At 38.4% G+C, this 24397-nt stretch overlaps 1 protein-coding gene across 2 annotated transcripts in view; it reads left to right on the forward strand.

Annotated features, from left to right (window-relative positions):
- The window catches only part of mib2 (MIB E3 ubiquitin protein ligase 2), a 42230-nt gene that overhangs the window by 1235 nt on the left and 16598 nt on the right, over positions 1 to 24397 (forward strand). The window contains exons 2-10 of one of the 2 annotated variants that reach the window (XM_079239195.1): positions 11085 to 11483; positions 13010 to 13181; positions 19477 to 19583; positions 20886 to 21080; positions 21243 to 21385; positions 22052 to 22159; positions 22275 to 22379; positions 22617 to 22779; positions 23347 to 23480. In XM_079239195.1, coding sequence (XP_079095321.1) covers positions 11261 to 11483; positions 13010 to 13181; positions 19477 to 19583; positions 20886 to 21080; positions 21243 to 21385; positions 22052 to 22159; positions 22275 to 22379; positions 22617 to 22779; positions 23347 to 23480 — 1350 coding nt within the window. In that variant the 5' untranslated portion in view covers positions 11085 to 11260. Of the gene's footprint in view, positions 1 to 11084; positions 11484 to 13009; positions 13182 to 18997; positions 19100 to 19476; positions 19584 to 20885; positions 21081 to 21242; positions 21386 to 22051; positions 22160 to 22274; positions 22380 to 22616; positions 22780 to 23346; positions 23481 to 24397 lie in introns of those variants that run through there. The other variant, XM_079239196.1, reaches the window with a different exon arrangement.

Raw genomic sequence — 24397 nt, forward strand, 5'->3', positions numbered from 1 at the left:
GTCTACTTTTACTGCTTTTAGATGAACATATGCAACTATTATTACATTATGACACCAGACCTAACCCCGTACAGCTGTCTTTTTCTGGTGGGTAGTGACGAAGCCTGGCTGCAGCTGTCCTATGTAGGTGCTACAAATGGACAGAGTAGGAAATGGCCTCAGACACACCTAGTTGGGAACAAAAGTTTCTGTCATTTGAAGTATTTGTGTGGTTTGCCAACAATTTTCATTACATTGATGAAACTTCAACTAATTCTGGTCTCCTCAGATATAACTGGTGGTCTTGAGACATAGAAGTTATCATTTAATTTAATAAAAGATTTTGGAAAATATTGCATGAAATCACTATTTTGTTGCTAGTTTAGTAACAGCTTGCCTGAAATAGTCATGTTCACATCAATCCCAGAGAACTTTAGAAAGTATAATCTAATCTTTAAAGGGGGAGGGGATTTGTTGCTGTCAGACTGGCAGAATATTAAAATGTCAAGCTGGACACTCAAGTCTGAGGTATGAACCTGTGTTTTTGGATTTGGATCGCTGGATTTCTGACAAAATACATAACCGCACTGCAGGTTGCATTGCATCTGACACTATTCTCCTCAGTCTGGGCAGAGTAGCACACATACGTCTCCTACATTGGGGTGTCATCCTTTGGTTCAGTGGTCCTCAACCAATTCCAAACCAAAAACTCAACCAAAACTAAAGAATTAATAAAACTGAAAGTAATTAGAAGATTTGGCATAGGACATTTTGGACTTAAAACATTTTGACCATTCATTTATCATGATGTTCATCGTTATCTGTGTATCATGAAAAAGATCTTAAGTTTAAAAGGCTCAAAAGACCTGGAATATAGAAACATGTAAATGTCACTTCTTGCTAAAAAAGCATAAATGCTGTGTGTGGATTGTGCAGTGCGACATGTGTCCTGCTCCTTTTTTATAATCTTATAAGGTTCTGAATGCAGATTTAATGATACCATTAGATATATTCCATATTTATTTATTTATTTTTGATGTTATTTCCAGGCTTAAAACCAACACCTTTCATTTAACTTCTGACGACTGATGTCTGATCAGTGTTTGTGTTTGAGGCGTTGTGCAAATGAATGCCTCTTTTCATATGTTTAAGTCCAACATGTATGTGACATGGACAGCAGTGGCATTGTTTAGTCGAAAGAAGAGTGGTGTCATCAACTTCCTTATAAGCTTGTGTCTCAACTATTTCCTAAGTATCTATTCATGTCTTAACCAGGATCAGCTGTAAATGTTTAGGCAAGCATCTGTAGAACGCTTGTTTTTAAAAACATATTGTAGTCACTCACACCACAAGAGAACAATTCAAGTCTAGGAAAGCATCGGGAAGCACACCATCTCCTTCCTCTGTGTTTTGTGCATGGGCCTGAAGGCACAAACCAGTTTACAGCAGAAAATGAACTCGATGGCAGGTGTCCATTCATCAAAATCATTTCCAACCCCACCCCTTTTTTTCCCCATGAGCCCCCCCCCCCCCCCCCCCCCGCCCCCCCCCCCCCGCCCCACCATCCAAAAACATCCAGACCCTGCTACCCAAATGCATGCCCCTCCCCCTCTGTCCTTTGCTTGTCTGCTCATTGGCATGGAGCGAATGGTGTCCCTACGGGCTATGAAAGGAAGAGGGCTGTACATCCTTATGCAGAGTTTGACGCGCATGTGTTTATACATATTGGTCTGTGAAGACGGTGTGTCTGCTTTACACGCGTGTTGCTGATGCGCGCATGCACCCGTGATGGAATATAGCATCAGAAGAAGACTGTACAGAGCGAAGCCCACTGGCCAGTTTTTATGCGAAAGCAAGGGAACGTCAAGCTGAATGCAGCGCTAGTGGGCAGCCACTCTCCCCGGCCATCCTCCTCCCTCTCCTCTCCTCCTCCTTCACCGTGGTAATCCTTGCTGACACAACGCACAAAGGACTAAATGCCGGCTGCATCCTCCAGCAGTAAGGCTCTTTCCCTTCTTCCTCCTTCAGCTCTGATCCTCTACCATCAATCTGTTTGTCTGTGTAGCAGGATGCTGTTTCTGTAAGACCACTTGCTACTGCATATCATATCCTTGGAATGCCGGCCTGGCTGCCCTACTCTTCCTCCTCGGCCGGTTCATTTAGGGAGAGCTTCACCAGGCTTTAACCCTGAAGAGGCTTTTTTTTTTTTTTTTTTACATTTTCTTAAATCTGTCATCTTTTTTTTTTTTTTTTTTTTTTTTTTTTAAATCTTCGTTGCAGCTACTTGGACACCTGCTTTTTTCTTCATCTGGTGCAAATGTAGCAGGAGGTTGGAGCTAGTTGCTTCTCTTGTTGTTCTCCTCCTCTCTGTTCACCCTGCTGCACATCACTTTACCAACAGGTAAACCAGCTTAACAACCCTTTTTTTTTTTTTACCCATGAATTGATGCAGTTTTCAGTCATATCTATTGGATTAAAGCTGGCATGGTTTTGATATACATAATGATTCTGTTCTTTGTCAATAGAGCAATTAAGGTCAATCTCATTTTGAATCTTTAAGAATAAAACAAAATTGAATTTCAGAGTTGATGCGCTATAAGGAAATATGGCTGTTTGGATCTTATCCAGTTGTCACATATTCTGATTTCAGTGTTTTCTTCCAAGATCGGTAGGAAGTGCAAAGGCAACAAACATGCATTTGGCATGAGTCTCTGGCCATGCTGCTACAAATGTGCCACATGTCAGTGCAGTCTGTAGTAAAGCTAGAGGATATGCTAAGTAAGCAGATATCTGTTTACCTCGGCTGCTGCTGTCAGTGTTTGTCTAACAGACCTCTGATGATCAAATAGGCAAGAGATCCTTTAACTAATCTCTACCTACAGTCACTGCATTAATGTAGTTATTGTGTCAAAGTTGAGCTTATAGTTTGCATTTTTAATGTCTGCATTCTTGATCACTGGCACCCCAATTGCTGTGTCTTTAACGGCAATTTAAGAAAATGTTTGACTTTATTGGAAGAGCGAACTATCATGAAATAATTTACTTGGTCTAGATAATGCATAATTTACATTTTTCATGATGGAACAGTGCAAGAGCAGTAGAAACAGTTATTCCTATAAATAGTTGTTATTTTTAGGTAAAACTGATTTTAAAAACCCACCCATGTGACACATGCAACAATTCATTTAATCAGTCCAAAATGAACTTTGTACTTCAGCCAGTGGCAGCTAAATTTAGGGAAATATATCTGTCAAAGATATTTTTAATACTTTAAAGTCACATAATAGATTATTCTACTTGAAGTAATTGCCTGTAATTGTTAATATGTAAGCTGATCACGTTTAGGAGATATTGATGAATGATTTAATGAATTTAAGATTTACTGCTTAATGTTAAACCCTTCCAATTAAATAGATTTCAGTATGCAGCATAACAGTAGAGCAAAAAACCCCAACATTTGATCTGTTTTGAAGATGTGGGAAACAATAGGTGTCACAAATGCCTAATTTAAAACATAGACATACACAGACTTAATTTGAAATGTCTGCAATTCCCACTTATTTTCATGCTAATTTTGAAAAGTTACCTGCATTTTCTGGGTAATGTATTTACCTGGAACTAGATTCATTTGTTTAGTTTTTCATTTATAAAAAAATCAGGTCAGACTTTTGGGTCACTATTTGTGTTACAGACAGGTTGATAATCAAACAGACAAAAATCTTTGTCCTGGCCTGCAGACTAGATTTTTTTTTTTTTTTAGGTTATTTAGTCATACTGTTTTAAAGATATCATGAGGAAAAATGGTAAGCTTTCTAAGATTCTGTGCAAAGTAACGTTAACCTTTTAAACACTGAATAAAAGAGATACAGACTGGATCAGACTTGATAGTTTCAGGTAAAGCTTCTGTTGATTTGAGGTTTAATGCACAAACAACATGTGACATCTTATTGACTTTTTAAATGAACTTTTACCTAAGGCTAAGCAATAGTGTGAAGTTAGATGGAGTTGTTTGGACATAGATTTTGGTTAAACAGGCTTGATTGACAAGATACTAAGATTTAACACAAGAAATGATCAAATCTTCCTCACACTTGCATGACAATGCTCATTGTTATTTTGAGTAATGTATTAACCTGAAACAAAGTCCTTCTGTAGAATAAGCTCTTTTCCATTGTTTGCCTTGCTCAGCCACCATTTTTTTCTTTTTTCACCCCAGATAAAGCATTAAGTTTGCACAGTCCTTGAGTAACATCTGTCAGACAAAAAAAACTTACCAGGAAAAAAAAAAGGAAAACATTATGTCCCAAAACAAAGATCAAAGTTCACAGCTAATCAAACACCAGGATTGTGCCAGAAAGGGTTTATTCCCCCTGTTAGTGGGATGACTACTTCATAGCGCTGGTGATTTCAGATGGTCCCTCTGGTCAGCTTTGGATAATAGCAGTGCTAAGCTTGTGCTGTGACGGTAAACTGGAAAACAGCAGTCGGGATGTTCAACAGTGGACTGAAGATCATGGGAAGTGAGTGTTATAATCCAAGATAATTCAATATGATAATCCCATCAAATATACAGTACTGTGTTTGCAGGAAAGAATTTGTGAGTGTGTGCTTGAGAGGCTTTTGGGCTTATGTTTGCTGATATGAATAATTCTGAGCTTAGTCTTAGATTTTTTTTGTTGCAGAAATTTTGCGTATGGATGAGAAAGACATTACTGATTTTCCAATGTGTCCGTTTAGTGAACAATTAAACGGTTTCATAGCTGTGAGTTTACAAGTGAGGATTGCACTTATTTTCGTCATTTCACACGTCATTTCTCTTTGATGTCTTATTATTGTAAACAGTACATGTCATTGTCATCACTAATTGGATTGAAACTCAAAGGAGATAGAAATTAAGAACAGAGAGTTTTTCTGTCAGGTGAACACCACATGCTGAAGAAATTTTGTACATGTTATTTACTCTAACTCCTTATTGATTTTTCCCAAAAGTCTTCCCAAATGTGTTTGACATGAGTTAGTGTCAGCAGACTTTTCTGATAAGACTCTTATATAAGTTATGCAAATATGTTTGCTAAGTATTTACATTGATTTATGGGGGTTTTATAGAAAACGTAAAACAAAAAACCTTCCATGATTCAAAGTAGGAATAGAAATAAGGATGAAAGCCAATTAGACCATGTGTCAGAGGGCATCCAGCCAAGTCTTTGCTGCTTCACAAAGTAGCATTTTTCACATGGTACTGGGTTTGTCCTTAATAATATTTTTGATGCAGAAGCTGCTTATTGATCATCATCATGAGGCAGAACTTTTTTTTTTCCATATTGGGTAATGCATTTCAAATAATTTATATTTGCTTATCCATTATTCTTTGTAAATGTTTTGTCATGTCATGGGCCTGCTTTCCTTAGAGGGGTGCTATTATGGCATTTCAAGTTTTCTGAGCTTTCTACAGTGTTACAGTGTTGAATCCTCATCAGACATGTGAACGGTACTGTTTTTTATCACCTAAATGCATGTTTGAGTTTGAGTTTGAGCTCCAGCACGCTCTCCGTTCGGTTTCCATGGCGACGAAAAACACGTCGTTTTAGAGAGTTTTTTCTACTTCGAAATCCTTGTGACGTCCCGGGGGATAAGGTTCGGTGATTGGTTACCTTCTACTGGTTAACAAGGGCATGTTCAAATACATCAGGTGGGTGGAAAACGTCGGGTAAAGTTATTTCGAACGATGGCTGGTGAGTTTACCAAAGAGAGACATCCTGCTGCATTCGTTGCTGTGGGTTGCTGTTCTCCACTTCGTTTCCAGGGTCTGATTCAGGTTCCAACATGTGGGGCTGTATGCTATGTGTTGACATTGTATTTTGTTTTTTTATTGAGTTCATATTAGCCTAATCCTTCTGTTTATGAGATGTTATAATGACGGCGAAAGCAGGTGCGGTGCGCGCTCCCGATGTGGCGGTGGCGGGAGGCGGGGCTTAATGCGGAAGAGTCTCAATCCACTCATTTTGCCCGCATGCTGATCTGACAGCCTACGGAGAGGGTCGGTCTGAGGTAAATAAAGCGATTTGAGACAATAGCTCGATCAATCCAAGCCCTTCTGGTCTCAGAAATAAAAATGAATTAGCCTGAAATGCACATAATAGTTCCACTTTAAACTAATTAAAACGTCATCGTTATTAAACTTGAAAACAGAATTTTTTTGTATCATAATCACCACATAATAGTTATTAACCATTTTCATAATTGCAGGTTGTTTTTAGTCCTATCTTCTTAGAAGTAAGTAAGTAAGTAAGTAAAGTTTATTTATAAAGCGCTTTTCACAGATAAAAATCACAAAGTGCTGTACATAAAAATGGGTACAATAACACAATCAGCAACATTCAGCAAAAATGTTGCTGAATGTTGTAGAAGCACTGACCATTTTGCTCGTTTGCTTTCTTGGAGATTTTGGCCTAGTTGAGCTGGTTGGATTAAAACCCTATAGCAACGCTTTATTGGCATTGTCTAATTTACGAGGTTGACCCTACATTTTGCAGTGAGTAACATTTTTGAGGAAGTGTTGACCAGATTTATATCGTAAAAACATATTTCTCTACAGCACAAATACTCCAATGGTACAATCCCACAGATGTCCCACAAATTAGCCCACTGCATTGATGCTGTGGTTTTAATAAAGATGTATGTGTTTCAGGAATTTGCCATTTAAAACAAGCTTTCAAATATAATCTCAAATTAAAACCTCTGAGCATTTTTTAAGTAAAACTGTGAATTTTTCCTGTGACAAAAAAGAAATTGAAGGAGGCTGAAGTTGCCCCCACAGACCGGCCCTCAGCAGTGTGTATGACGGAAGCCAACCCATCTGTTATTGCAGGCAGAGAGCTATAATCCTGCCTGTCTTAGCCTTCGGTTGCAGTTTGGCACCGACATTTCAGCAACACAGGTGGCCTGGTCATCTCACACACAGACATGAACACACGGAGAAAAATGTCAAAGGAATGTAGACTGAAGAGCCAACCTCTGGAACAACAGAGGTCAGGCTGCAGCTGCTCTTGCTGAGTGTAAATAGCTCTTACCTTGCAGTGTCGAAATGTTATGAGAGACTGTGACCTATAATTGGTAATTTGTCTTTATACTCACATTATTTCCAGCTGTAAGTTAGAAAAAATGTTAATGTTTTAAAGATAAAAAAATTTGTACCACTATATGGTTGCCTGTTGTTTTATCATGCAGGTTTCAAAAAGTAAAAGCTATAGGGTACATTCACATCAGCCTTTTTGATTCGAATCCTAGTCTGTTTGCTCGGAAAGTCAGCATTGTTTGGGGAAATGTGAATTCTGATTTGGATCAAAGAAGCAGACTCGGTCTGCCTACAAACTCAGGTCTTGGCCCGTTTCAAGCGAACCAAATACAGGAAGCGGACTACAAAAAAAAGTAAATTCCTGCATTTGATGTAGCATTGCATTGTGGGTAAATACATAGCGATGCCATTAAGAATCCTCTGCCTAGTATGTTGTTCATACTGCGCTCATTGTTCCAGTGTATTTCTGCAGCATACTTGCATAAGACAGAATAAAAAAACCCAAACAGCGATAGTTTCATGCTCCATGTTTCGCTAGCAAGTGGAGGAAAGTGAAGTTTTCTTCATGTGGTTTTGTCCTCTCTTTTGCTAAATACTAGTGCAGTACCATTTTTGATGAGAATGGGGATATATTATTGTGAAGGTTTGGCTTGTTGGACCAAAGTGCAACGTGAACGCCATCTTGGTCCGTTTGGATACACCCTCTTACAACTGAGCCAAGTCCTCAATCGGACCAAGTCTTGTAGACGATCCTGATGTGAATGCTTCCTTAAATGAAACTGCTTTGCCTCACTAGCTTGATCATTAAATACAATAGAAAAAACCTGGAAAGACAGTGCCTTTGACATTACAGCCCACTCTCTCTGTCACTGAACTATTTACATTTATGTTAAAGTCCGAAAACTCATCTGCTTTTTATGTTTCACACATTACTTAAATGTTATTTAATCTTATCTAATTTATTTATTATGTATGTCACTCTATAAAGAAATATATCAAAAGCAAACCCTTTTTAGAGGTGAATTGGAAAAAAATCCAGGCCTCTTTTTTGAAATTTTAATGGCTGTTGTCAAAGTGAGAACTCTAGTCACCTAAAGGTTTGCAAATCGTCATACAGTAGTAGCATGTGATAGAACAGCAATATACTTGAGCATATTCTGGTTTTATAACATGGGTCTTGTATTTTTTGCTGTAACTAAGTTCAACTAGTAAGTTGCTCCCATTGCAGGGATGTAAATTAAAGACTCAGTGTTATTTTGCAACAGTTCCTGGTTGTGCAAGATTTTGTAGAAGTAGAAACATCTTCTCTCCCATTACTAAATGGTAATGTGGGAACAGGCTTAGATGTAGAGATAAAGTCTTCCACTAAATCTCCCATGTGGTGTCTACTTGCTAGTACTGGTTTATTTAATGCTGATAAGATATCAGTGTTTGCACTGCCGGAAAATGCATTGAGCGGGCTACATGGTGGGTGGAGTTGGAGGGGGTGGTCATATGTGGGTTTGAAGAGCTCATTGCATATTTTTTCATGTCTTCTGGCTTATGTGCAGTGTTTAAAATAATCACCCTAAAAATTGCCCAACATCAAAAAGAGAAATACACTTCTAGTATTTTTATGCAGAGGGATTTAGTTTTTCCACTAGTCCCAATCTTGCTAACCAAACCTTTTTTCAGCAACCTGACCACTGTCATGCAGTAGTTACTTGATGTTATCCACCACAACCATTAAAAAATGAAATCTTTTGCAAGGTACAACATGGTGAGGTTAGCATGTGGTATGAGAAATGTATGAAATTAGAAATTATCAAAAGCTTTGAAAAGAGAGTGTGGGGGGCAACCCAGGAAGGGCAACAAGTCACCATAAAAGGTTTTACTCTGCTGTACCATACTTTACTGCTATACATTAAAATACTTAAAAACTGTTAATTAAAATGATCACATATAACTCAAATATGGAAACTTGTGGATAAATTTATAACCGATTTAGGAGTGACTCAGCTGTCCCTTTACCTGCATCTTTCCAGATAGAAAATGCTAGGAGCTTCGTAAAGCTACAGCTTTGTGAGCAAGCTGTAATATTTGGTGACTATTTTATTACTTTAGTGCATAAAAGTGACTAAAATGTCATTTTAGACATAAATGCAGCATATGCCTGCTTTCCCCTGCTTTGTTCCCCATCTCTGCTGCCTTCAGGCATATGTTTGTCTTCTCTTTATAATGTTATAGGCCAAACAATTTGACTGTTAGGTTAGGCCTGTTGAAAATATGACTGTGATGAAGATTTGAGGATGGAAGTAAGTCAGGTTTATTTTTATTTCTCCTTTGAATTGTTAGGATCTAAACCAGGGGTGTCAAACTCCAGTCCTCGAGAGGCGATATCCTGCAGGTTTTTGTGGTTTCCCTCTACCAACACAGCTGATTCAAATCAAATGGATCCAGCAGCTTCTTGTCAACCTATTCATGAATGTTGGTCAGGTGTGTTGGAGCATGGAGACAACAAAAACCTGCAGGATACTGGCCCTCGAGGACTGGAGTTTGACACCTCTAATCTAAACCAAGCATTTTTTTACGTATCTTATAGGATGGTTCTTAAGAACAAGTTGGTCCTGTTCAGGTTGCTCCTGTGGTCGTGTGGTGGTTAGCAGTATTGCATAAGTTGAAGAGGTTTCCTGATATACTGTTCTCAGTTCTAATGCAGCCCTTTGGACACTCATTAATTGCTGAGCTGTTGGCTTAAATATTGCTGGAAAGCAGAAGTCAGCATATTTGTCAAAAGTTTTTTTTTTTTAGAATTTCTTGTGCATGATAGCCTTTTGAAGAAGTGGATGTTCTTCCTTTTTACTGTAGCTCTTCACTTTACTGTTGGCAGTGGGCACAATACGGATATGTCCTCCTGTTTTTTCCCAAGGCGCTGTGCATTGTTTGTTTTGCCTTATGCCATATGTTCAATATCAGCAAACTTTCTTCTTTTTTTTTAAATTTATTTATTTATTCTTTTTTATTGTATGTTTTAATAAAGATGCTCAAAGGCAGGCAGATGGTTATCTGCAGGCCCTGGAATGACAGCCCTAGTTTGGTTACGTGCAGTCTTATTGGAGTAATGTTACCCTGTGCTTCACATTAACATGCATACTGTTTTCCACACTGACACAGCATGCTGACAAACCATGACTGTTGTGAAATACTGTGTCGTATGAAAGAACCTTTTGGATGTGTCACATGTGATGAATGAGTATAATTAGATGTTCATGCTTGTAAGCAAAATGACTTAACTTCCACATCCACATACTGGTAATGCTGCTTCATTTCAGTATTAGTTCTTGTGTCCAACACTTATCAGCATACAGTTAAATCACTGGACCACAAATTGACAAATCAAGAGAAGGTATTTTGTTGCTGTTTTGTGCTCAATGTGGTAAGTGATTGTGAGAAATATCAGATGAGCTTAAGTCACATAAAAACAGCCAGTTTGTTTGCCTAAAGGTTAACTCCTTGCACTCAGTAGTTGCTGTAGTTTAGTTTTGTGGTTGGAGCATGAATGGGGCCAATGATGCCAGAGGATCCTGTTAAGTACAAGTGTGTGTGAGCATGTGTGCATCAGGTCAGGGCTTGATTAGCGCAGCAGGGCATAGCGGTTGAGTCCAGCTGCTCTCTCCTGAAGTGTGCCATGACACACAGCAAGGGCTCCAGTGAATGATCCACCAGCGAAGAGAAAAACTGCTCCGAAATTAATGAAACATATGGCTTGTTGCTCAGTGATTCCCTTAGTAGCCTCTGTCAGATGCACGCAGGTTGGAAAAAATACAGGTTGTGCTTTTTACTTGTTTGAAGATAGTGGAGTGGCTCAAAAAAAAAAAAAAAAAAATTTTTGTCAACTTTTTGTTGACTAAAATTTAAGCGAGTGCGTTTGAATGATTTTTTTCTTCTTCTAATTCTATTAGTTGATTTTAATTCTTCTTGCTTTGTTCTGGTGTCACTACTGGGATTTTTCTCCAGGCCTCATTTAACTTTTATCCTCTTTTACTTCCAGTCCCCCCTGATCTGTTCCCAGAAACAACCCTGGTGCCATCTTTGCCCGCAATACCATCCGCGCGATCCGGCTCTGCAACCCAGAAGCTCCGGAGGCGCAGCAGCGGCGGAAGAGACAGTGCTGCCAGGCCCCGGCCTTTGCCCTCAGCCTGTAGGCCAGGCCACAACAGAGGCAGCATGGAGGTGGGCATGCGTGTGGTGCGTGGCGTAGACTGGAAATGGGGAAACCAAGATGACGGTGAGGGGCACGTGGGGACTGTGGTGGAGATCGGGCGCCAGGGCAGCACTACCACTCCAGACAAGACTGTGGTAGTACAGTGGGACAGCGGCACACGAACCAACTACCGTACTGGCTACCAGGGTGCCTATGACCTGCTGCTTTATGACAATGCTCAAATTGGTAAGCACTGAAAATCAGTCATCCTACAACTTAGTAGTTTTTCAATATTTCGTTTAGCTTAAGAAATTTAGTGAAATTCAGTAACTTTTTGTAAATGGAATAACAGGCAGATGAAGATCTGTGATGTTTGTCTATCTCAGAGGTGTCCAGCTCCGGTCCTCGAGGGCCAGAATCCTGCAGGTTTTCTATGTATCCCTGCTCAGACACACGTGATTCAAATTAATTAGTAGTAGAGCTTAATCAGTTGTGCACGTCATTGGCTCTTTGATCCATTTAGTGGAAGCTAGATGTGTTGGAACAGGAATACATGGGAAACCTGCAGGACAGCGGCCCTCGAGGACCGACTTTGGACACCCCTGGTCTATCTGTATGCTAGCAACGGATTTGGATAAACTTTTCAGGAAATCTAAAAAATGACATAAAGAACAAATGATTAGATTTTGGGGGTGATCCAGATCACCATCATACTATGAGGTGATATGGATACATTCTTCTGAGCTTCTAACTCACATATAATGCCTCAAATCATTGACCAAAAATGTTACGATGGTGAAGATTTGTGCTCTCTGAGTGCTTCTAGTTCTTGTGGTTAAAAAGAAAATATGTTTTTTTTACCTTATCCTGTCCACTGTAGTAACATCAAATTGTTTTGATTATTATGCTCCATCAACTAATATATTTATGGCAAACCTGACAGGTGATAAAAAAAGGAAAATGGGATGAAATCAAAAGGTAGAAATACTTATGGCAGATCACATCTCCCCTCGCAGACCACTGGTCAACACTGAGGTCTTGCATAATGTTCTCTTTATGTAGTTAGTCTTTTTGTCTTTTGGGTGAACTGATTGTGCCTGGTTGGTGGGATTAGTTTCTGAGGAGTTGTGGATCCCATTACAGTACCACAATTAGGACCTATCAAAAACTATTTAGGTACCTAGAGGGGTGAAAAAAAACCTTTTTTCTTTCTTTTTAAACATGCAGGAAAAAATGTTAAAAGATTCTTCATTCACATCTCCATTAACTGTAATAGTTGCAGTTTTTTTTTGGTCATCATTCATTCACAAATCCTTTGCCAAGTCCATTTTTGTACGTACAATACAGTTACGATCATCACTAATCATCAACCATCTAGTTCCTTTTTGGTCTTGAATGACACACACATTAATGCAGTAGTCAATAGCATTTTGCTCCATTTAAGGCGACATTTTTCTGCCTGAGAAGCTTGCCCTTCAGTTAATGGAGCGAAAGAAGAGAAGAGATGAGGAGCCAAGGGGGTGGCTGTATTTTTGTCATACTGTTTCTGCCTCAGTTCTTTGCAATCCCTTGACATGAGCCGCTCTTATAAGTAACATCAGGAATGACATCACAAATGCTTTGATTGTTTCTGTGACTTTATTAGGGAGGTAAATGAGAGCACATTATGGAATGTATACGTCATGTCAATTTATAATGAAAAGCTGATCGTTTTCAACATTAATTAAAACAGAATGAAAAAGAAATCTCCTTAACTGCTTTCTTTCCTCCAGGGGTGCGTCACTCCAATATCATCTGCGACAGCTGCAAGAAGCATGGCATCATGGGAATGCGATGGAAGTGCAAAGTGTGCTTCGACTACGACCTGTGCACCCAGTGTTACATGAACAACAAGCATGACCTCAGCCATGCTTTTGAACGTTATGAAACGGCACACTCCCAGCCGTGAGTACTGCGCCGCCAGCAGCCCTGCACAGTTTATTCCAATTTTAATTCTAATTATGTTGTTGTCTTCTCCAAAGAGCACAGGAGGAAAGACCTCATTATTATTGTTTCCCACAATTAGCTCATTAGTTGGGTAGATGTTAGAAATGCTGACCTCCGTTTTCAGTGAAAGCTTTTGTAATGTGGCTTATCTTTTTTTTTCACCATATTAACCTCACAACTACAACAACATGCGCCTTTTGAAGTAAAATATTTAACAGTCATGTTAGCTTTTTTGTGGTTTTTTTTTTTTTTTTTTTCTTTGCTAGTGAACCAACACGGGTGTTTTTAAATATGATGACAATGAATAGTTTTCAAAAGGCCATTTTGCCACAGTGGCATAAAAACAGAGCTGTTTATTTTAGGCTTAAAGCTTAGTTTCTGAACAGGATGTGGGTTAATTTGACTCTCTCCTTTTTACTTCACTTTTCCTGCCTAGCCTTCAACTTTGGCTGCAGTTCACAGTTAGGCTACTTGCTTTATAGTTTAATCTGAGGATTATTTTTTCAGTTAATCAGCAAGTTTGCAAAATAACAGAAAATTACACAAAATTCACAGATATTGAAAGCTGTGGAGATTAAATTAAATTTCACCTTTTGTTTATTTTAAAGACATTCAGATCATAATGACATAATCTTTAACCTAAATCCTGTCATTTAAGTCTATATTCAGTGTTCTCTGTATGTGTTCTACATACCTTATTTGTTAGCATGTTCAGTACAGGTATGTTTTGAATCCTGTTTGGCACCACTGGAACTGTACTGGTTTTGTAAAGGATGCTTTTTGTAAAACAGTACAGTAAAAAAAAAAAAATGGTGTAACAAATGTTGATAGATAAAATTCTTAAATCCATTCTTTTAAAACTGGATGATATTAAAGCTAAGGTGTTAGAGATGTACGAACATCTTAACAGCAAAAATAAGAGATAACTCTTAGATGTGAATTATTTGCACAACGGATAATTTATCCCAAGAAACAGATTTGTTTTGCAGTGGCCCTTATAATCAAATTGTTCTGTCCCTAAGTCATTTCAGGCAAACCACATGTGGCCTAGATGTGGGTAAATGTTTAGTGAGCCGATTCCAAGTGTCCTATGTATCCAGATTTACTGGAGTGAGTTCTCCCTTCAGAATCCACTCTTCTGCATCAGTTCACAGTAAAGCTCCAAACTGCTTCAGGCGCTGTCTGAATGTCAGCTGGATGGCCTGTTCTCATTTTAATGAGGTGATATGTATGACCCAGATTTCCTGCAGAGTTCAGCCTGGTTCAGGTCCAACACAGTTCCATTTATTTTCCTGTCTGATGACTGCAGCAAATAGGTGAATGAATCATTACCCTTTTAATAGTGATTGAATCTGGTTTAGATATTTAGAAAATATTCTCAATATTGTTAACTGGGGTAGCAAAGATATCCATCCATCCATCCATCCATCCATCCATCCATTGATAAAAATCACTTAAATACCAATGTAAGTAAATGTTGTTTGCTTTAAAGATTGTGAATTTGAAGACTAATGTAGGATGTCTGACATTGAGTATTAGGTTGGTAAGTATGGTTGGTCAGAAACCCAGACTCCCCTTTAATTAGTTTTTCATTCATTCGAATGATATTTGAGGAAAGCTCTTTCAAGTTATTTGTTTGCAGCATGTCTGAATGGATTGATGTCCCAGATAACACAAAGGGCTTTTATCAAGTAAGGTTATAAGCTAAATGGCTTTTATGTGGTCTAAAACAGGGATAGTATATTCATGTCCATAAATAGCATAAAAGACAGTGACTCAGCCTGAGTTAATCATTCAGCCAAGATGAGAATGAAATCTCCAAGCATCTTTTGTTTGCTTGGTAGGAAATGGTTGTTTGTTGGACTTGTATAGCTGTTACAGTAGTGGTGCTGTGTTTTATACATGGTTCCTGACAGTAGTTTAGTTCAGTATGATATTATGTAATTAAGTTAATCGTGCCCGTTCCCAGTGACATTCCAGGGATTTCTTTAAGTTACTAAAAGCTTATATTTTTAACACATCCCCAGAATTTTTTTGTAAAAAAAAAAAAAAAAAAAAAAAAAAAAAAAAATAGTATCAGTTTCTCTATGTAGTAATATGACTACAAAGTACACGCTTTTACCTTCTCAGATTTATGTACCAGAGTATAAATAAAAACAAAAATGGTGCTTCACATGCCTTAAAATGATGGAAATGAATCTTAAATTAATCACATGATGTATTAAATTGTCATTTTTTATGTCATTGAACTAAAACTGAGTCATAATGCAGTATAAGTGTGAGAAAACTAAGTACAGCCTTGCTGCCTCCATAGGAATTAAAAGGGTCTGCAACATTGGGGGTTGCTTAACAAATCATCATTGTCAGTGTGAGCAAAAGTAGAAGTTAAATTAATTTGCTGGTGTGAAGTTCTCACAGGTAGATGTTAACACTGTTTAGAGGAGGAAAGACATCAGCACAGATCTGGCTTATCTGGCCATTTCCAAACAATCTTTGCTTTGTCATTTATAGTAAGAAAGATTATTAAAAAACTGAGCTCACTATGACAGCTGTACAGTGCACTGTGATAGCAGCCACTTTGTTTACATTCATAAATTTTAATGTTCATGACAAAACAATTAGATTGAATAAGTATGGCTTGTTTGGACAGGTTGCCAAGAGAAAGCTCTTTGCAGGGGGCATTTTCCTCTTTAAAGGAGAACTTCGCAGGAGAGTTTAGGTTTGCAAATGGCATATGAACAAACACCAAGACTTTTGGAACAGTGTCCTGTTAATGGCTTACTCCAAAGTGGAATTGTTTTACCTTAATTCATGGTGTCACATTGCACATTGCCAACCTCATGACGCCAAATGTCCTACACAGTGAAGGATGGGTGATTTGGGGTTGTTTCACAGGTACAGGACTTTGAATCCTTGAGTTTATTTGTTAGGACATTAACTTCTCTGCATACCAAAATCTTCTTCAGCCAATTGTAAGGTTGCTTGACTCACAAGCTTGACTGAAATCATACAAAAAAAACAAACAAAAAAGATGATTCCAACTATGGCTGAAAAAGAAGAGAATTAAGTTGCTTGTCCAGTCAAAGTCCAGATTTCTAGCAGACTGAAAATCTGTGGTACAATCTTAATAGAGTTTTTCCTAAATAAATGCTGCAGAACCCATAGATTTAGGATAAAATTCGTGTAACCTTAAAAAAAAAAATTACATCTAATTTAGTTGAAGCAGTGCTTTCTATTTAATTCCTATTCTAAATGAATGCACTTTCATTTTTACTTAGAAAAGAAACTCCTGTTCAGACATTATGACCAAAATGCATGGCTTAACCTTCAGAAGCTCTTCCACATCATCAATGTTGACTGGCTGATACACTATAATGTCCAAAACTGGAGAAATAAATAAAAATGTATTTTATTGAACATAAAATATTCTTTGTTGTTCATAATATTGGCAGAGTATCATCCATTTTTAACATTCAGCTAGTTCTCTAAATGATTTTGTTAAAGGGCTATTCTTGTTATTTGAGAAAAAATGGAGCTGTGGTTGTTTTCCAGCACTGGCACAGACTGTACATCTACGACATCACATTAAAGTCACTTCATTTCTTGTTAAATGGATACAATAGAGTAGTCTAAAACATGTGAGGCCTAGCTCACAGTGCTTCTTTATTTCCAGACCATATTGACCCAAATGTCCTTGACAGTATTTCAAAAGACTGATTTATTATCTTGCAGTCATGGGACCCGCTTATGTTTGCCTGCATCGTCAAATTTAGCCCAGTTTCATAATGTGTGTGACTTAACAGTGTGCCAGTCATGATTTATGTGTGGAAACAGAAGTTTGGATATCATGCTGTTAGGAAAAACTCCTTTTTTGTGCGTGATACTGTAAAAGCAACTCTTAGTAGATTTGTTTATAAAAACTTCATTAGAGCCCTGCGAGGAGATTTGGAAATAGGAAACACTGTAAACAGAATGCAGCTTGCTGACACTCTAGTTGCATGGTCACAAACATGGTGTGACACCTGAGCCGGATATACTTTGTGTTCCATTGTAATTACGTCAGATTTATCTGGATTAGCATGCTACCATTCTCAGATATGTGGATTAGCACTTTCAACTTCCTAGAAGACCTTTATTAGGTAACCGCTGCTGGATCATGTACAACTGAAAGTGGAGGACTATGTACTGTTTACAACAGTAAATAATTTTATGATCATCAAAAAGCCAGATTTGAAACTCATTTTGTGTCTGTTAATATTTACAGCATACAACTTTTACTTCTTTTGCTAAAACATATTCTAGGTAATTTTCAGACTTGTACATATAGTTGATATTCACGTGTTAAATCATACATAAAAACATCTGCGTGCAAGTGCGACAGTGTTCAGGGCGGCATATGTGTTGGCCATATGTTTACAAGAAGGTGATTGGTATGCAGCTGGTTAATCGGCTCTGCCTCACACAAACAACATGCGAACAGTTCCAGGCAGTCAAGCAAGGACCTAATCCTTTCCTTGCATTTCAAGCTACTCTTCGCCCACCTGACTTCTTCCATTGTTTACCTGCTGGTCACGTTTAAGATTCGTTGAACCTACCCCCATAAGTTGTGTGGATACTTTAATCAAATTAACACCTCAATTTTGGTGTAATAGGCAAGTTTGGATTGCTCTGTACTTTTCTTGTCTGAGATATTTTTCTTTTGTTAGCAAGTTGAAAAAAAATCTTCTTAAATGTATTTATACACTCTTTATAGGTGAAATGAGAGTGTGGATGTTTTCCTCTTGGTTTCAGCATTTACACAAACACATTATATGCTGTAAACACAAAGAAGGTTGACATTTCAAAGTAAGCTAAAAGTATTGATCACAAGAACAAACCTGTTATAATCATTTAAATATTTTTCTGGCACATGTTGCTTGTTTTGTGAATTATTATCTAACATATTACACTACATTTTTAAAAGTAAGGCTTGACTGACTGTTGATCCTTTCAGAAGGTGTAGGTCTTTTGACCTGATCCTGTCTGTGAACAGAGCTGACATTTGGCTGAGCAGGATTAGAAATCTTGATCCCTCTGTAGGATCCTGCAATAAGAAGAAAACATTCAAGTCTGAGGTCATGTTTCCTTGTCATAAAACTGGGACATGTGTCACTTTATATTCTCTCTAAGCTTGAAATAATATTTTGGCTCAAGTGGTAGGCTTAAGTTTTTTCTAAAATAAATGAATCTTACTGTCATAAACAAGAGTACTCTGGTTAGTGTTTTAGTCGGTCCAGCTTTGTAATCTACTTGTGCCAACTAGCCTACTATTGGCACAAATTCGCTACATTAAAACTGTTAAACCTAACAGCACTGCCTTACCACAGTAGATATGTGGTATGTTGGATATATAATTTTTGAAGGCATAAAAATAGCCACTTGTATGTTAGAACACATCATTATTTCGTAGCATTTGCATGCTCTGTGACTGACTAATGCTAAGGTGGTTTGTTTTCTGATAGCACTGTTGTCTAGGATTAAGTTCAAAGCTCTCCTCAGCCACACACTGTCCTCAGCACAGACCCGTTCAAGCTCAGTCCCACACTGCCATTTACTGTTAGTTGTCTTCACAAGCCAATGGTGCTGCTGTAGCTTTGAGGAACCAAGCAAAACCTTCGCACCAGGGAGCTATATTGCAGTATTGGAGTCTCTATGAGGGGCCATAGGAAAGAAAGCTCTCACAAGACTCTTCTTCCTTTCATCACATTGGACTTTTCAATGATTTTTAGGCTGATCAAAAAGCTGTTTGGCTAAAATGGAAGCCAGGGCTTGAGCTAGTCAAGTATGGGAATAGGCAGCTCCTTTGCTCCTAGATCTGATCAAATCTTCACAATAAGGTATGTCTGAGTTGAATGTCAGGGGTAACTGAGTGATTTGTTTTGTGTTTAACTGTTCATTGTAGTTCAATTAGTTTGATTAAAATGTCATTGGATCTCTGTATATGTTGTATTTGGGTTGTAAAATACTACATTTAGCTCACATTAGTACATGAATCACTACCGTGTGTATGTCATTTTCTGCAAATGCACCCAATAGGATGCACATGTTAGTAATGATTGTGCAGTGTATGTATCTGTTTTTTGGTACTCAACATTCTCTACACACACTCAGTGTAAACTAACAGGGGTTTAGGGTTTTATATTCAGGACTACAGCAACATAAGTGGTCCATGGAGCAGTTTTTTCAGCTGCGTCTTCAATATGTTTTATCACAGAGTGAGTTTGACACCAAGGCAGAACCTCCCACGAATCATCCTCAAAGGAATATTTCAGGGGGTTAAAGTCGTTCGTGGACCAGACTGGGACTGGGGCAACCAAGACGGTGAGTAGTGAATGCGTTTTGTTTGTGTGTGTGTGTGTGTGTGTGTGTGTGTGTAGGAATACTACAACTAACGTTGCACTAACAACTCATCAAGCCATCTTCTTTTTTTGATTATGTAACTTTAATGTCTTGCCATCTGACACCCATAATAACATCCTGACCTCACAACTCATTAACCTGAATAATGTGTTGGTCTGTGTCTGTGTGCATTTATGTTCCCAGTGAGTCATCGGAGTCTGTCCCACAGATGTTCTCGCCTGTTTATGTCAGTGTCTTTATTGAGCCGTTGTTTTGTAACCAATATGCTCACTGCATTTCTTTTTCCATCCCTGTTTTTGAGGCACTGAAAAGAACCATCACTGAAACTCTGTGATGTTACTATTAAAACAGATTTTTTTTCACAGTGAACTGCTTGTTTATGGCTTAAGTGTATTTTTATAGTACTATATTATGTGACAAACTTTGTGACTTCATTGTTTTGAAAAATGTTTTTTTTTCACATGCTAACATCCTACTTTGGTTTATGTTGGAAATAGATTATATCGAAATAGAAAACAAATTTCCACATCAGTGGCATATATCAATGGCCATAATTGTCCCTCTTATGGAAAAATTATTAATATTATTATTTTTGCATGTCTGAGTATACTGTTGTGAGTGTAGCAATATTTCTTATCAGGAGTGAATGAGTCAAAATGTCCTTTTGGTGTACTTGAAGTCACTGCCCTCGGGGGTTTGGTTAAGTCATTCATCAGACTTAAATGGTATATGTGGTAAATGTATCTGGGACACTATGAGCATGCTCAGAATCCCCCAGTCTGCCATGAAGCTATACAGGCCACTGGTTTGGTTGGATTTGTTTGTTGGCAGAGGAAGAGTTTTAATGGATTACCAAGATTTTCAAAAATCAGACAGGATTTGTGTTAATGATTTCTCCATCATGTCATTTGCTTCTTGTTATAGCTAATTTTGCACTTTGTCATGTTTTTATCAAGAAGGGGTTTTTGTGTTTGTTTTTGGTTTATATAGTAGCGAAAGTAGAAAGTGAAAGAGAATGACTGACACTTGGCAACTCAAATCAAACAGTGAAGGGAAGTTTGTCTCTTACATCCATGTCTGTCACTGTATTTGTTTAATGTCTTCTGTTCATCAGAATAAATCCTCTAAGTACATAATGACATTACTTCCTGTTATGGGTATGTTTTCCTTTACAGTTTTTTCTGCTTTCTTCCATAAACTCATGCAATGTTGTTTCTTGCATATTTTGTGTGCGTTTGTTTCTGTGCATTCATGTACATGCAGGTGGGGAGGGTAAGGTTGGTAAAGTAGTGGATATTCGCGGCTGGGACACAGAGTCTGGACGCAGCGTGGCTAGTGTCACCTGGTCTAACGGCACCACCAACGTCTACCGAATGGGCCACAAAGGCAAAGTAGACCTCAAGTATGTGTCAGATGGTCAAGGGGGCTTCTATTACAAAGACCATCTACCTAAGCTTGGTAAGAGAGCATTTTAGTATAACAGTTCTTGTAATATTACAATAAATCTGTAGAAATTACAAAGTTAACTTTAAATCCAAACTCTTGTTAGTGTAGGTTTGGGGGGGAAAAAACATCTAAATTTGGTTTGACTTTTGTTGATGTTGGTGGCTTTCCGTCCAGGTGAGCATGCAGAGCTGCAGCGGCAGGAGAGCGCTGATGGCCACTCCTTCCAGCAGGGTGATAAAGTCAAATGTCTCCTGGAAGTGGACATTCTGCGGCAGATGCAGGAAGGACATGGGGGATGGAACCCAAAAATGGCCGAGGTATTAAAACTAGAGCCGTCCGATAATCGGTCTACTGATATTATCAGTTAATATCAACATTAAAACGTAATACCGGAAATGGTCAATATAGTTTTTGTTTTTTTTAACCTATCTAATGACACAATCTTTACACAATATGTGCATATTTAACATATCAAACTCTTAAGCTACGTCCGAGAGATGTCATGTATAGTTTTCCAGATATTTTTGTTTGTTTGGCACAACGCACTCCAAAAATATCAGTATTGGTTAACGGTATCAAAAATTTACAGTTGGACAAAATGGTTATATTAAATATTGGTTGGAAAAAAAGGCAAAATTCAACACCTCTAATTAAAACCTTTCCCTCAGAGAGAATTGAGTGAGACTAAAGATTATAGTGATAGGCAGTTTTACAATTTGCAACTGCTGCATTTGAATGACATGTAGACTTAAGTGAGTTTGTTGTGTACACACATGCAATCTTTGTGTTGTCAGAAACAATCACATTGCATGACTTTAGAACTTGGCCTCCAGATTATTTATGTAAGTGGCTCAGATGGATGTTTCATCAGAATGAAAGAAAGCAGTGCATCAACTTTAAAGTCACAGCTGCTGAAGGGAACATTAAGGTCACATTTATGATAATGGGAGACCCAGGATAAAACAGCCTTTTTGTGTTTGCAGTACATTTGCCGGATCGGAACTGTTCATAGAATCACCGACCGAGGAGATGTCCGAGTCCAGTACAGCAACAACATCCGCTGGACTTTCCATCCGGGGGCACTCACCAAGGTAATGAATTAGAAGAGTTTCTGCCAGAGGGTCTTACATTGTTCACAAATTCAACATGACTGAAGCTGAATTTAATTTCTCAATTTCATTTCAAATTTTCCACCTTCATTTCAAGGTGAACACTTTTGGAGTTGGTGACCTAGTGAGAGTATTGGATGAGATGGAGACCGTGAAGAGGTTGCAGGCCGGCCATGGAGAGTGGACAGACAGCATGACTCCTGTATGCTCAATTTGAACCAGTTAATAAAATTAAGCCTTATCTTCTGACAAATGTTGTGTGTACATCAGAAGCCAACCCAGTTTAGTGATATTCTCTCAAACGCTGATTGCATCAAATAGTGATGGACAAAAGCTTGATTAAACACATGAATGCTTTCTGTTTGTTTGTTTGCCATTGTCACTCTTAACTTACTTATTCATGCCATCTTAACTTGAGCTACTCTTTTTTTTTCTGTAGGTGCTTGGCCAGGTTGGGAAGGTGTTAAAAGTGTATGCAGATGGTGATTTGCGGGTGGCGTTTGGAGGCCAGACTTGGACGTTCAACCCTGCGTGCCTCTCTGCCCAGCCTGCAGAGGTGGATGCAAACCTCATGACAGCTGAAAACCCCAACGAATCTGGAAGTAAGGCCTCTCCTGGGACCAGTGGGCTCATCTCTAATGCTGCAGCTCCAGCTTTACCTCCTGCGTGCATTTTCTCATCCTTTCCTCTCTTTATTCCAGCTTTGTCCTTTGCTAAGCATGCTCTCTCATACAGGCTGCCACATCTGCATTAATGACCTTTCTTTTTTTTCCATCAGTGTGTGGACAGGTTTCTCTAGCATGTCATAATCCAGCATGCTGCTAGTGAGAGGCTTTGGCAGCTCCGCAGACATTTATCACTGTGTCAGAAGTTCTCAGCAGTGTCTTAATCATGACATACTCTGTGTTCACTTCAATGGATGGAAGGGTGACAACACAGTGATGTGTTTGTGTGTGTGGTCAGATTCTGTTGCATGGGGGGACATTTTGACTCATTCGTGTGGTGTTGTTAACCTCAGCTTTGACAAATTCATCAAGCACCTAAAGATTTTGTCCTGCAGCAAAGCTTTCATGGCTACCCTCTAACCTGAAAAGTTAATTCTGTTTCTTTTTTCTCTCCTCCCTTTCCCAATCTTCCCCCACTTCTTCCTCTATGTGAACCCTTTTCAGGTACTGTCATCTCAGTGTTGGAGAAGCTGTTGTCTCAGTCTACAGAGCAGGACAATCCCTGCCGGCTGGTCATAGAGGCTGCACACGGCAGTGCTAACAAAGTACGAGAGCTGGTGCAGAAGTATCCTGACAAGGTTAGTGCAGCACTCCTCCTTTTTACTGCAGTCCACGGTCTGTTCCAAAATGTCCTTCCACCAGGGGACCGAGGACACGAGTTGGAGATTCCAGGGGCCAATTTGACCTATTGACTCAATTGAGGCAATAAAACATAATGTGATGAAATCATTAACTTGCAATTATACTAAATTAAAACATAAAATGCAGTCAGCTTCCATCAGATTAATCAATTTCTTATATGTTTGATTCCTCTTGTAACCTGTGATTGAAGTGCATGAAATATACTTTAAGGAAGTAGGGTTTTTTGCAGCTTTTGGAGACCACTTGTTAAGAATATTTACACAAACAGAAAAGGAAGCCGCTTGTCTCCTATCTAGTAGCTGGTTTGTTATATTTAAACTAGAAGTCTCAAAATTAACCTGGTAAAATTAACCTGGTAAATCCTTCCCAGTTGGTGGCAGTAAAGCTCCGAATTGTTGTGTGTTCACACCCAATGAAACAAGAATAAGAAATCATTGCATCTACATAATGTTTGATTGTTGTGACCAAAGCAGGATGAATTAAACCTGTCTGCCTGTTAGATGAGAAGTTTGAGATTTAAAAAAGCAAAGACAGAGCAGTGAATAAAAATTGTCATGACCTGTTAGAGCATTTGTTGAGGCCTGCAATTTCAGGTTTAACACCTTGCTTTCAGCTGACTATGAGCTAGTTGTTTGAATTTTGAAACGTGATCGATCATGATTGATCCACTGTTAGCCTGTGATTAATCATATTAAACTTTTTTTTTTATAGTTTGACAGCTCTAATTTAAACACATAACAAACAACTATACAGATATAAGATAAACATATGTCATAAGGATGACCTTAATTCTTCTTTAAATCAATTTCATTTACATTTGGTTGAGTTAACTCAAACACTGCAAAGTATCTGA

This window comes from Telmatherina bonti, assembly GCF_933228915.1.
Source record: "Telmatherina bonti genome assembly, chromosome: 4".
Taxonomy (NCBI): Eukaryota; Metazoa; Chordata; class Actinopteri; order Atheriniformes; family Telmatherinidae; genus Telmatherina; species Telmatherina bonti.